The following is a 15,342-nucleotide window of genomic DNA, read 5'->3' on the forward strand; positions in this document are numbered from 1 at the left end:
AGTGCCCATTGACTCCTTCATAAAGATTTTCAGTGCCTCACAAATCTCTTCCCTAATCTCTCTCAGTACTCTGGGATATATACCATCTATCACTGGGGATTTATTTGTTTTCAGCAGCCCTTTTAGAATTTCCATCTCATTTTATATTGAAGTCATTAATTAAACTTTGGGGAGGGCATGTTGCTCAAGTCTTCTCTCATGAATACTTGGAGGAAGTTATCATTCAGAGTACAGTATTTATTATGTGTTTGTCTCAGTTTTAAGTCTTTACATCTTTTATCACTTTCACCTCATCTCTGCCTACCCTCTTACTATTGCATGCCCTTCAAGTATTAGCTTGAATTTTTTTCTCATTTGAAATGTCTAATCGGAGCATTTAATTCTGCAGCCTGTGATTAGATGAACATTTATCGGTCCGGTGTCCCTGACATGTAGAGTTACACCACTTCCTTTTCTGCCCACTCTGTCTTTTCCGAACACCCCACCACCGACATCGGCCGCACCAGACCCACGGCCTATCCCTTGTACCCCATAATAGATTAAAGGGATCAGTTATCCCCGCTGCTGGCTCCAGCCACCCTGCAAAATGAATTTTACGCTGATTAGGCTTATTAAGCCTGCCCAGCGTGTTTGCCAGCCAATTAAAGGAAGCGGGTTTGATGACGTCACTTGATGATGCATCATCTTCAACCTTTTAAAATGAAGTTCGAGACCTGGAACGTCAGGACCCTCATGGACAACCCCAACAGCGACAGACTGGAACGCCGTACTGCTATCGTTGCCCGGGAGCTCAGACGTTTCGACAGACATTGTTGCCCTAAGCGAGACCCGGTGGGCAGAGGAAGGCTAGCTCAAGGAGCAAGGCAGTGGTTACACCTTCTAATGGAAAGGCAAACCTGAAGAAGAACGCCGCCTCCATGAGGTGGGCTTCGCCATAAAAAATGAGCTAGTTGAACACCTCTGAGGCTCCCCTTGTGGAATAAACAAACACCTCATGACTCTACGGCTCACCCAAGCCCGGAACCAGTGCGCTACGGTCATCAGTGCGTACGCCCCAACACTGGAAGCCACAGAGGAGACCAAAGAGGAATTCTACTCCAGCCTCAAACAATCCCTGTCCCGAGTCCCAACAGGCAACAAGCGATCCTCCTTGGCGGCTTTAACACCATAGTTGGAAAGGACACAGACCTCTGGGGAGGTGTGATTGGCAGAGAGGGGGTAGGGAAAGCCAACTCCAATGGTACCCTCCTGATGAAATGCTTAGAACATGGCCTTGTCATAGCCAACGCCTTGTTCCGTCAGAGAGACAAGTACAAGGTTTCATGGTAGCACCCTCGCTCCAAGCACTGGCATCTGCTGGACTACGTCATCGTCCGAGCGAGGGACCACAAGGACGTCCGCATCACCCTCGCCATGACAGGAGCTGATGACTGCTGGACAGACCACCGCCTAATCCGCTCTGTCATCGCCATCAATGTAGCCCCAAAACAGCGGCGGCAACAGAAGCAAGCTGCAGGAAAATCAACGCTGGAGCACTCCTGCTTCACAACCAACCTGACGACTCCCAGTGATTCAGAGAGACAGAGTGTCCACAGCGCTTGGTCTGCACTCAAGGCCTCCATAATCAGCACCTGTGAAGAGACGCTCGGTCACTCGACCAGGAAACACCAAGACTGGTTTGACGAGAATGACCAGGAGATCCAGGAGCTAATAAGCCGCAAGCACAAGGCATTCCTGATCTGGAAACAGCAACACAACTCGAGAGCAAGAAAGCAGCTCTACAGACGCCTGAAGGCTGAGGTCCAACAAAAACCTCGCGACCTAAAGAACAGATGGTGGGTGGAGAAAGTGCAGGAGATCCAGCAGCTAGCCGACAACCACGACGTGCGTGGATTCTTTAGCGCAATCAAGACCACCTACGGCCCAAGCACCCAAGGTCCTACCCCACTGCGGGCCAAGAACGGAGAGGTACTCACCAAGGACAGCGAGGCAGTCCATGCCCGCTAGGAGGAACACTTCGAAGAGCTCCTTAACAGAGACTCTGTCTTCGACGCGAGTGTCCTCAACTCCATCCCGCAGCATACTACCCACCACCACCTCAGCACAACCCCAGCCCGGCATGAGGTTGAAAAGGCCATCTGACAACTGAAGAACAACAAGGCCTCAGGAGCAGATGGAATCTCCGCCAAAGAGCTAAAACATGGCAGAGAATCATTATTGGCACGAATACATGAACTCATTTTTCTTATTTGGAAGAAGGAGAGCATGCCAGGGGATCTCAGAGATGCCGTAATCATGACCATCTTCAAGAAAGGTGAAAAGTCCGATTGCGGTAATTACAGAGGAGTCTCCCTGCCACAGGGAAAGTCATCGCAAGAATCCTCCTCAATCGCCTTCTTCCAGTGGCTGATGAGCTCCTCCCAGAGTCGCAATGCGGATTCCGCCCACTAAGGGGCACAATGGACATGATCTTTACTGCGCATCAACTACAAGAGAAATGCAGGGAACAGCAGCAACCGCTGTACATGGCCTTCTTTGACCTCACAAAGGCCTTCAACACTGTCAACCATGAGGGATTATAGAGTGTCCTCCTCAAATTCGGCTGCCTCAAAAGTTTGTCATCATCCTCCACCTGCTTCACACCGACATGCAAGCCGGATCCACCACAGACCCAATTCACGTATGGACCGGGGTCAAGCAAGGCTGTGTCATCGCACCAACGCTCTTCTCGATCTTCCTGGCTGCAATGCTCCATCTCACCCTCAGTAAGCTCCCCACTGGAGTGGAGCTAATCTACAGAACAAACGGGAAACTGTTCAACCTCCATCACCTCCAGTCCAGATCCAAGGTCGTCCCATCCTCTGTCATCGAATTACAGTATGCAGACGACACTTGCGTCTGCGCACACTCTTGAGGTCCAACTCCAAACCATCATCAACATCTTCACCGAAGCGTATGAGAGCATAGGCCTTACACTAAACATCCGTAAGACAAAGGTCCTCTACCAGCCTGCCCCCGCCACACAGTACTGTTCCCCGATTATCAAAATCCATGACGAGCCCTTGGACAAAGTGGACCACTTTTCATACCTCGGGAGCCTACTGTCAACAAGGGCAGATGTCGACGATGAAGTCCAACACCGCCTTCAGTGTGCCAGTGCAACCTTTGGTCGCCCGAGGAAGAGAGTGTTTGAAGACCAGGACCTCAAACCCAGCACCAAGCTCATGGTCTACAGAGCAGTGGCGATACCCACCCTCCTGTATGCTTCAGAGACATGGACCATGTGCAGCAGGCACCTCAAAGCACTGGAGAGGTACCACCAACGCTGCCTCCGCAAGATCCTGCAAATCCATTGGCAGGATAGGCACACCAACATCAGTGTTCTCGCTCAGGCCAAATCCCCAGCATTGAAGCTTTGGCCATGCTCGATCAGCTCCGATGGACGGGCCACATCGTCCGCAAGCCTGATACGAGACTCCCAAAACAAGCGCTCTACTCGGAGCTCCGACACAACAAGAGAGCCCCAGGTGGGCAGAGGAAACGCTTCAAGGACACCCTCAAAGCCTCCTTGAAAAAGTGCAACATCCCCAGTGACACCTGGGAATCCCTGGCCCAAGACTGCACAAAGTGGAGAAGAAGCATCCGGGAAGGCACCGAACACCGCGAGTCTCTTCGCTGGGAGCAAGCACAAACAGCAGAAGGAGCGCACGTTAACCCAAGCACCTCACCCACCCGCCCCTTCAACCACCGTCTGCTCCACCTGTGAGAAACTGTAGGTCCCGCATTGGACTCATCAGTCACCTGAGAACTCATTTTTAGTGTGGAAGCAAGTCATCCTCAGTTCTGAGGGACTGCCTAAGAAGAACTGCCTAAGAAGAAGAAGATCAACCGGTTTCCTTAAAGGGACCATGCATAAATTGATTTTGACAGTTGTGCTGTTAGTGTTCTACAGCACTTGAGGTGCTGCAGCACAGTGCGAGCACAGCACAGAGGTGCAGGGTTGCACCCAGGCTCTCCCATGATTTCCTCCACATGGAGTCACAGCACACAGGGAGGTTCTGTTCCCTCCCCAGGAGATCAATACAGCCTGGTTGCACATTGCACAGGAGCACACAAGCAGGGATATCGTCAGGAGGAGCAGGCTGCAGTGGCACAAACCTTTTATTGATCTCCGTAGATCACAAAACGTTACTGCAAAGCCACACCCAACCTCATCCTGCTGTGCCACTCATCACATCCCCATCACTCTGCCTTCTCTACCCTACTCCTGCACATTCTTTACACACACCAACTTACCTTGCACCTCCATCCATTCCTCTCTAGCTAGATTATCACTTCCCCATCTCCTAGTCCAATCATACCAACTAAAAATACACAAGGGTAGGCACTTAGGTGTTTTAGCCAATGTTCATGTGAAGTTTCTGTTAATGTGGTGTCAAACATTAAAATCTTTGTTTTCAACACTTTGCGTTTTTGGACAGATTTGTGTGCACCTTTGGTAGTAGCTTAGTGAGTTGCAGTGAATGGTGAGACATAATGTTACCCTCTGCAATGCCAGTGAGTGTGAAAGGAATGGCTTGGGAATTGTAGGGATGCTTTTTGGTGTGGGGTGGTGCCAGCCTGGCATATATGTGGCAGGCAGGGTGTACAGCATCAAGTGAACTAAATCTGGCTATGGTGGGGCCATCCCTGGCGTCCTGGGCAGCAATGTGGTCAGGTGCTGATGCCCTGTGTCCTGTGCAGCACCAGCTGATTGCAGAGAAGGTTGGTGTTGCTGTTGGTGCTGCTGGTGTGCCTGGTGCTGCTGGTGTTGGGACAGATCGTGGTGGGATTCTGAGGACCAAGTGAGGTTTTTTTCAAGGGCACCGATGCTGATGGAATAGATGGCAGGTGAGGTTGAGATGACAGAAGCGAGCTGTCAATGGTGAGAGAGGTTGTTCCAATGAGGTGACACTGGATAGAGAATTTGCTCCAAACACTTGCAAGCAGCATAAAGCTCAATCTACCTTCCAAATGTAGTAAGCAACAGCTTCTAACCTTGGAAAGTGAACACGTATGAAATGGGAGCTTTTATAGACCACTTGCAGCTGTCAAGTAAAGAAATCATCACATGCTGACACACACCCGACCTCCTTACCGGATGTGATCCTCGAGCAGCGGGGAAGCCGTTGGCGAACTCTCAAAATCTAAAGGTAAGCCTAAAATAGTTTTTAAGTGCCTGTTCACAAGCTCTTAATTATCTAAATTGTCTCCCCTGCCGCTTGATGTCGGGTCTGTTCAGCGATGACAGACCCGACATATGGGAGACTCGCGAGGAGACAGGTTGACCGTGGGTTCCCTACCCACTGTCAAGAAAAAAATGCCCCACCCGATCCACCACCAAATGCACTCACTGACCCCCCAAAAAATCCCCCCTCCCCCCCCCCCCCAGTGTATGGCATCCATGTATTGTACTGATCTGAGTGTTGTCCTGCTCTATACTAATTATTCCAATGAGGTAAGCCTTCACAATTGTGCAAGGTCATCTCAGTGTGCTATGACCAGTTTGGGCCAGGCATCTAGCCATTCCCAGCACCGAATTTCCCAGTCTCACAAAATTAGGGCTTGTGTATAAAACTGTTTGTTTGATTTGAGGCAGCAACTTATTACAGCTGCTATCATGGAAGTTTTCATTTTCCAAATTCTCACATCTGCCAATGTGAACCTCTGGCAGTTTCCTGTTGCATTGCTATTTCTGTACCCGCACCATTAATGTGAGAACTCCTGTCATGACATACGGGAAGTTACAATATGTCCGTAGGGTCCGATTTGTTCATAGGCTGTAAGATTTAACATTCTTCTGTTTTGTGTTCTGTGATTGTACTTGCAACCACTCTCTCTTGCTTCTCATTAGCACCTGTGCCTTGCACAGACTTCAGCTAGGGATGTGAAATGTTCTGTTATGATGAAACAGTAAAATGTTTCAATGTAAAATATGTTATGGTACGAGTTTCACTCAATAGGAGTGCAGACTGGGGAATCAGACGCACAGACCTCTTTGTCTGATTTGCGTTCCTGTCTAGTGAGGTGCCGCACAGTGTTGAGCCTCACTGTTTTGTGCAGCCTCTTCAGCCATGGTCGACAAAAGAGGTGAGAGATAACATAGAACTAAAGGAAAGAGCATACAAAAGTGCAAAGAATAGTGTAGATCCAGGGGATTGGGATAAATATAAAGAACAGCAAAAGAAGACCAAAAAGATAATAAGAACTGCAAAAAGGGACTACTAAAAGAAAGTTGCGAGGGATTGCAAGATTAACACACAATTTTTTCAATTATATTAGAAGGAAAAGGGTGGTCAAGGGTAATGTGGGACCTTTAAAAATGGATGCAGGTAATATTGCAAATGAAAATAAGGAAATGGCAGACTTGTTGAATAATTACTTTGTGTTGGTCTTTACAGTAGAGGAAGAGGATAATATACCTGACAGTCCAGGGAAACTAATAATGAATCAAGGACTGGAACTCACTAAAGTTAATGTAAGCAAGAAAACAATATTAGAAAAAAATAATGGCAATAAAGACAATAACTTATATTTATATAATGCCTTTAACGTAGTAAAACATCCCAAGGCGCTTCACGGGAGTATTGTAAGGCAAAAAAATTGACACCGAGCCACATAAGGATAAATTAGGGCAGGTGACCAAAAGCTTGGTCAAAGAGGTAGGTTTTAAGGAACGTCTTGAAGGAGGAAAGAGAGGTAGCAAGGCTTAGGCAGGGAATTCCAGAGCTTAGGGCCTAGGCAACAGAAGGCATGGCCACCAATGGTTGTGCGATTATAATTAAGGATGCTCAAGAGGGCAGAATTAGAGGAGTGCAGATATCTCGGGGGCAGGGGGTGAGGGTGGTTGTGGGGCTGGAGGAGATTTCAGAGATGGGGAGGGGCGAGGTCATGGAGGGATTTGAGAATTTTGAAACTGAAAGACTGCCTATTCCCCAGGACTTGATAGTTTCCACCCCAGGGTTTTAAAGTTAGTAGGTAAGGAAATTGCAGATGCTTTAGCCATAATTTTACAAAGCTCTCTCGATTCAGGAATTGTCCCTTTTTAGATTGCAAATTATTTAAGAAAAGTGACCGAGAAAAAGCAGGAAATTATAGACCTATTAGTCTAACACTTGTTATTGGAATCTATAATTAAGAACAGAGTGACTGAGCACTTAGATAAATTTGAGCTGATTAGAGAGAGCCAACATGGATTTGTAAAGGGTCAGTCATGTCTAACGAATCTAATTGAAATTTTTGAGGAAGTAACTAAAGTAGCAGATGGGAATGGCTATGGATGCAGTTTATATGGACTTACAGAAGGCATTCGATAAGGGTCCACAAGAGATTGTTAGCTAAAATTAAAGCTCATGGAATTGAAGGCAAATTATTGACCTGGTTAGAAAATTGGTTTGGCGATAGAAGACGGAGTATATCTGCATGTAATGTGTCTCAACTTTGGTGTGTATGGATTTCTCAGTAGCTTGAATTGGAGTCTGTTAAAACATGCTGATGGGATTCCGCATGTCAGACACTCAGCTGACCAAAACAGGCAAGCATGTTTTGCACAAGTAATGGATTTAGAAATTTCTCAAAGCACAAGACTTATTTTCCATAGGGGTTCTGGAGGTAACCCCTCCACCCCCCATCCCCCCAACCTCCCCTCCTCCAAGAAATTTTGATTTTTGGCACTGGCACCGTTTCCAGCATTTTGAAGTCTACTCTCTATGTTAATCTGGCCAATTTGCTGACAGTATGGAAAATGTGTTGTGACCAAATTTAAAAACATCAAATAGAATTAAAACAGAACTGAGTCCAGGCATCAGAAAAATGCTAAATTAAACCCATGATACATTTGTTCATTTTTTGTTATATTCGTTTGAATGAGTGGTAATGAAATGATAATTAAAGATGGTTGTTAAGTCCCAGTCCAATGTATTCTAACCACACCATTGCCACCAGACTCTGATAACAAGTTAGATGCCCATGCATAAATTCAAGCAAGTATATTTGGCAGAATGGTTTTGTCGCTAGCTGTATATCAGATAGCCTCATTTGAAGATTAAAAATGTAATGTTAAAATAAATTCCCATGGCAATTGCAGCTTAAAGGATTCTCAAGTTGTTTACATCCCAACAATGGACCTTGCATCATGTGTGTTCATTCTAATCAGAAGAATTTCAACATGATTTGTAAAAATGTTCTCATTGTAGAATATGTGCAGACATCAATACAATAAATGGTCTTGGAAATGAAAACATCAAGGATTGCGCTACATAATTATATTCAGTTATTTCAAGCAATTCAGTTTCTTCACAACTTATTATTTACCTCCTACTGCCTCCTGACTGCAATTAGATATCATTATGTGGCATTTATGTGATTTCACTGCAAAAGCTGCTGCTGGTGAAAGGCAGGAAGCTTAAAACATGATCGTTTACTGGGTCTTCATTTGGCTACAAACTGATGCATATTGTTCCTTCAGATCATCAACACATGAGCAGACATGATTTCTGAATTCACTCATTTTTTGTCATACTTCCTTTGGGTTAAAATTGACAGTTATATCACTTGCCTCTTTTAAAATTGATCAGTTTGGTTCTGCGTGACCTCTTTCCCTTTTCACTATGAGCCGCAACTCCTCCTGTCCTGCTGAGCGTGGAAGCTGTGTGATTTCAAGTTGCACCAGGTGCATTTCAAGTTGAACAACAGTAACTCATGGGGCATCTGCACAGAGCACACAAACCCAGCTTTGCATTGAGTTTTAAGGCCCTCCCTCCACCAAATGCAAAGTGGACCCAGCGTCCAAACATGGATGATTGGCATGTACGCCCACACTTCACATGTCAAGTCAGCAGCTATTCTTACTCGAAGCCTCACTGCCAGCTTGCACCCTTCAACCAGAAACATATTTCCCGTACCTGGCTCCACTGGCCATACACCCTGGCCTCCCTCTCAGTCCAAGTGCAACACCAGGAAATCCACTAGTAATAAATATGGTCTGTTAAAGTTTCTGTAAGTATTATTATTCACAAATAATTTATATTACTTAATACAGGAAACTCTCTTTTTATCCGGCACCGACAGGACCGGCATGGTGCCAGCTGATCAAAAAGTCCAGATTACAGAGAGGTACACTTACTAAGGTACGAGAGCCCCGTACACGGCCACAGATCCAGGCGTCCCTGTTTCATGGCAACAGGTGCAGGAACCCTGGTTACACTGCCACAGATCCAGGAACCCCGGTTACACGGCCACTAATATGAAGTAAAACTTACCTGAACCTACTCCTGAATTTTGCCGGTTAAGAGAGATTTCCGGTTATTTTAGGTGCCGGTAAAAAGAGCGTTTCCTGTACCACGTAAAGACATATAGTCAACCAGGTACCAACGATTACATTTTGATCTTTTTATTTGTTCTCGGGATGTGCAAGATGCTGGTAAAGTAGTATTTATTGCACATCCCTCATTTCCCTGAAAGGGTAGTGATGAGCCTTCTCTTTGAACCACTTCAGCCCTTATGCTGATGGTGCTGCCATGATGGTGTTTCCAGGATATTGACCCAGCAATGATGAAGGAATGGCAGTAGAGCTCCAAGTTAGGATGGTGTGTGAATTGAAGGGAATCTTAGCGCTGATGATGTTCCCGCCACATTGCTGATCTTGTCCTTCTTGTTGGTGGAGGTCATGGGAGGGAAGTCGTCTTGAACTAAGCCTGATGAGCTGCTGCAGTGCATTCTGTAGATCATAGACAGGAAATTAAAGAAAGAAAGAAAAACTTGCATTTAGATAGCGCCTTTCACGACCACCGGACGTCTCAAAGCGCTTTACAGCCAATGAAGTACTTTTTGAAGTGTTGTCACTGTTGTAATGTGGGAAAGTGGCAGCCAATTTGCACACAGCAAGCTCCCACAAACAGCAATGTGATAATGACTAGCTAATCTGTTTTTTTGTTATGTTGGTTGAGGGATAAATATTGGCCAGGACACCGGGGATAACTCCCCTGCTCTTCTTCAAAATAGTGCCATGGGATCTTTTACGTCCACCTGAGAGAACAGACGGGGCCTCGGTTTAACGTCTCATCTGAAAGACGGCACCTCCGACAGTATAGCACTCCCTCAGCACTGTACTGGAGTGTCAGCCTAGCTTTATGTGCTCAAGTCCCTGGAGTGGGACTTGAACCCACACCTTCTGACTCAGAGGCGAGTGTGCTACCCACTATTTCTCTCTCTCTTGGGCAGTCCCTCGGAACCGAGGATGACTTATTTTAAAGGGTGGAAGATGCCTGTGTGTGAATTATTTTAATGTGGGGTGGCCGTTGCCCACCAGCTACCACATGGGCTTGACAGAGCAAGGTCTTGGTCCAATGGCAAGGGGATCAAGATGATTGGAGATCAGGCTCTGCTACATTGGCCTAGCACACACAAACATACTCCTACTGTCCTCCTCCCTCCTTCCCACAGGTCCTCTCTGCCTGGGTTTCATAGGCTGCAGTGTGGTCCTCCCGACCCCACTGCTGATCCACGCTGCGCCACTCCTGGGCCTCGACCTCGCTGCTGGGCTCGTCCTCGCTGCTGGACTTGTCCTCGCTCCTGGGCCTGTCCTCGCTCCTGGGCCCCGTCCTCTCCCCTGGGCCTTGCCCTAAGGGGCTAATTTAATGTTATGAGTACACTGGCAGCGCCCACTTCCTCCCAACATTAAGAACCGTGGAAAATATTGGGGTAAGTAACTTACACCATTAATTAGGCCACTCCATATTTTTCTGGGAATTGTGCACGGCTTTGCCGTTACTCTCGTCAAAAACAGTTAGAAGGTAATTATCATAGTTCTGCCCCTCCATTAAAATCAATGGCGATTGCGATGTTCCTGTATTTAAACCAGTTTTCCCACTGCTGCCACTTAGAATGAAAAATGATGGCACTGGACACCCAGCAATGGTGTGATTTATGGACGTTAAATACATTCTCTGATTGCATTTAAATGATGGGCTAATGTATTTCCTGATTATGACTTGTTGAAAGGCAGGTTCTTAAACCATTGCATTGTCATGTCAATAAAAATGTATTAACAACAATTTTAAATATTTTTAAAATTATGTTTCTTTTTGAGCATTGATCATTACTGTGAATAATAATATTGTTTTGAAACAGCGGCAGAAACACTTGCACAAATTAACGACTGGAGGGTGCGGCAAATGCTGTTACAAAGAATATCCATCCCTAATATCAAAGAATATCAGTTTCCTACATTACAACAGTGACTACGCTTCAAAAGTACTTCATTGGCTGTAAAGCGCTTTGAGGCGTCTGGTGGTCATGAAAGGCGCTATAGAAATGCAAGTTGTCTTCTAAAGTCAAGCGGGCTTTCTTTCAGAGGCCAGTGTCGGGAGGAGCAGAGAGCGGCGGTACAGTGAGTACTTAAACTCACTTTCGCAGGCTTTCTTTCAGAGGCTTACCAATCTCTCAGGCGTTCCGGAGCCACGTCACGATTCAAAAAGTGACGCGGGCAAGAGGAAGCAGCTGATTGGGTGAGTACGGCTAGGTGAGTATTTATACTACTCTATAGTTTGACAGTTAAGATTAATAGTTTATAAAATTTAGATGGTCTTAATTTATGTGGTTATAGTTTCTAAGGTCTCTGTTGTGAATCGGGGAGTGCTAGCAACCAAGGGCCCTTGAGTATACCATTTAATTGTAGTGTAATTAGTGGTATTAATTTGATTTAATTTAATTTAAATTAATTAAAGGGTAAGTCATGGCAGGAGTGGGAAATCAGGGACACTTCCTGTGTCCCTGACGACCATGTGTGCGGGAAGTGTATCCAGCTGCAGCTACTGACAGACTGCATTGCGGTGCTGGAGCTGTGAATGGATACATACTGGAGCATTTGCGATGCTGAGGACATCGTAGATAGCATGTTTAGTGAGTGTGCACCAGTCGCTGAAGGTAAGCATGCAGGTGCAGTAGGTGGTTAAGAAGGCAAATGGTATGCTGGCCTTCATAGCGAGAGGATTTGAGTACAGGAGCAAGGATGTCTTGCTGCAGTTGTACAGGGCCTTGGTGAGACCACACCTTGAGTATTGTGTGCAGTTTTGGTCGCCTTATCTGAGGAAGGATGTTCTTACCATGGAGGGAGTGCAGCGAAGATTCACCAGACTGATACCTGGGATGGCAGGAATGAAGTATGAAGAGAGATTGGTTTGATTAGGCTTTTATTCGCTAGAGTTTAGAAGAATGAGAGGGGATCTTATTAAAACTTATAAAATTCGAACAGGACTAGACAGACTAGATGCAGGAAGGCTGTTCCCAATGGCGGGGGAGTGCAGAACCAGGGGTCACAGTCTAAGGATAAGGGGTAAGCCATTTAGGACTGAGATGAGGAGGAATTTCTTCACCCAGAGAGTGGTGAACCTGTGGAATTCTCTACCACAGAAGGCAGTTGAGGCCAACTTATATTAAATATATTCAAGAAGGAGTTAGATATATTTCTCAAGGCTAAAGGGATCAAGGGATATGGGGAGAAGGCAGGGACAGGGTATTGAGTTTGGATGATCAGCAATGATCTCATTGAATGGCGGAGCAGGCTCGAGGGGCCGAATGGCCTACTCCTGCTCCTATCTTCTCTGTTTCTATGAAGGGCTCTTAGATGACGCTGGCCCCAGCTCTTCCCTCATTTTTAAATTAAAATATTCTGTATCTGTATGTAATGCCAGTTTTATGGACCTGTTAATCTAATAAAATTTGCTTCACTTTTGCTGCACATTAGAAAAGGCCTCTAATTAATTTTAACCCTAACCTGCTTCAGGGCAAGGTTTTTTTTCTCAATCATTAATCGTGACAATGGGAGATTCCCGTCGCTATTTCTCGCAGCCAATCCCTGCCCCCAATGACGGTAAAACAGTTTGCAGTAATTTTATTCATAAAAGCACTGGGGAAGGGGCCACTTCAGATTTGTTGGCATGTTTGCTGCAGCTAATTAGAAATGCAGAAAAATAAGGAGTAAGTTATCAACGCCGAGATCAGCGGCCAGAGGGTGCAATTTACGGTGTATGTCGCCGGTCTCTCTGTTGCAGGAAAATCTGTGCCCATATTTATATCAAAGGTTCTTCTTGATGCTCTTACATACTGAGTGGCCACATAAACATGAGATGTGTTGATGCTTCGCCTAACTTTTGTTTCTTTTTTAAAAAGGCACACCTTTTGGCAGTATCGCCGAGAAAACCCCAAAGCTAAAGTTGGCGATCCTCCGCCAGACGGTCTTCCCGGCTTCAATAGTGGAGTCATGCTGCTAAATTTAGAAGCTATGCGTCAGTCAGAACTCTACAATCAGCTTCTGAACATAGAGAATGTACGGAAACTTGCAGAAAAGTATCATTTTAAGGGTCACCTGGGCGACCAAGATTTCTTCACGTTGATTGGAATGGAGCACATAGGACTCTTTCACATTCTGGATTGTACAAGCAACAGACAGCTCTGTACCTGGTGGCGGGATCATGGTTATGCCGATGTCTTTGATCAGTACTTCAAATGTGATGGGAAAGTGAACATTTACCATGGAAACTGTAATACTCCAATCCCGGATGACTAAATGAGTGAAATATTTGAAAGTGTTTGCCGATGCCTTACAATGCACAACATTTTCTATAGCTTGGAAAATTTGTTTATACTACTTGAAATATTTTTCATTCATTTTACCCATTTTAAAACTTCTGTTTTTATCCCCTTCCATTTGTTGTGTTTCCTCTTTCTGATCAGGTTCAAGACCTCTTGTCATTTTGCGAGTGACAGTCACTGAAATAATAAACCCATGGGGAAAACACATTAGTGAAATCGAATACATCCGAGAAAGCCTGAATTCTCAAATAGTATCGCATTACACTTATTGTTATATTCCAGGAATGGGCACTTGTACATATTTGCCCTTTATGCAAATCGATAGTTTCTTTGTGATTGTCCACTGTTGATCTTTTCCCACGCCTAGTGGGGAAGCTGTGCGTTCTCTTTGAAGGTCCAGCTTGCTGCAGGAGGATTCACTGGTGCCAAGCCACTTTTTCCCCACTCTGTGCTGCCTGTGCAAATATATTTTAAACATCTGTATATTAATGACTGATTTGTATCAAATTGTATTTGTTTTTTAAATCATTGTATATCGTGCACAGAGCAAGTTTCTTTCTTTTGGTTGCTTGTTTTGAACCTTGTACCGTGCTAAATTAATTCAAAATAAAACACCTGAACTGAAGCCTTCTATCCTTCACCTTGTAGAAGGGTGGATTCTGCCCAAAGTTTTCTCTGAATTCATCTGAACAGTAGTATTATGGTGTAAAAGCTAGAACAAGGAACGACAGACATGTCACTAAGTACACTGCCACCTCTTCCTTTATAACAGAGGGTTATATGTTAATCCACACAAACACACTTCCTCTGTAATCTATGTATGTTCATTTTCATTTTTAAAGTTTCATTTGCTACATTTTAATAGATTTGGTATAATTTGAATCATTTTGTAAGTTTACATTCTAGATGAATAATATATTTGTCTTGTTACTCTTTCTTATTAAAATTAAGCTCAATTTGGGATGAATTATCCATAGTACATAGCATCCATTCATTATTATTTTATGTCTTATAAGTTGTACTTGACAATTTATGAATGAAATAGTTTGATTATACCATGATGACAATAACTGTACGTACTAAAGAAAAAGGTCTCCTTTTAGGAATTGTTTTTATCCACCTCTTTCTGCAATATTCATGTAGCTTTAAAACTCGATTTCCCAAACAGATTTGTCTTTCAAAAAAGCTTAGAAAAAGGATAATGGAAAATTACCGTTGTACGTGAAGTTACCATTATCTGGTGAATTGAGCTAAAGCCTCTGCTCATCAGTAATGTATACCTCAATGAGCAGTGTTGGTGCTGATTCACTGTACAGCTTGGAGGCTGGATTGTTTAATCGGAGTACATTCTTGATGGAGATGAATGTTGTTCTGATACTTTCTACCTAAAATTGGTGCAAGAAAATGTTGACATATGTAATTATTTTGTAACATTTTTTCAAGTTCCTAAATTTACAAGAGTTTCCTGGCGTGGGTGATGCAGGAGTGGATGATGCAGGGTGCTGTGCAGCCATGTACAGGAAACTCTCTTTTTACCGGCACCTAAATAACCAGAAATCTCTCTTAACCGGTAAAATTCAGGAGTAGGTTCAGGTAAGTTTTACTTCATATTAGTGGCCGTGTAACCAAGGTTCCTGGATCTGTGGCCGTGTAACCAGGGTTCTGCACCTGTTGCCATGCAACAGGGACGCCTGGATCTGTGGCCATGTA

The 15,342-nt window shown here is 44.8% G+C and overlaps 1 protein-coding gene across 1 annotated transcript in view; it reads left to right on the forward strand.

Moving 5' to 3' along the window:
• Positions 1–14,608, forward strand: part of xxylt1 (xyloside xylosyltransferase 1) — a 181,735-nt gene extending 167,127 nt beyond the window's left edge. Inside the window, exon 4 of the mRNA XM_085990216.1 lies at positions 13,210–14,608. Within this exon, the coding sequence (XP_085846342.1) occupies positions 13,210–13,606 (397 nt within the window). The 3' untranslated portion in view covers positions 13,607–14,608. The remainder of the gene's footprint in view (positions 1–13,209) is intronic.
• Positions 14,609–15,342: the final 734 nt, after the last annotated feature.

The sequence above is a fragment of the Somniosus microcephalus genome, chromosome 6, assembly GCF_052327205.1.
Source record: "Somniosus microcephalus isolate GS21.2 chromosome 6, FLI_Smic_1.0, whole genome shotgun sequence".
Lineage (NCBI taxonomy): Eukaryota > Metazoa > Chordata > Chondrichthyes > Squaliformes > Somniosidae > Somniosus > Somniosus microcephalus.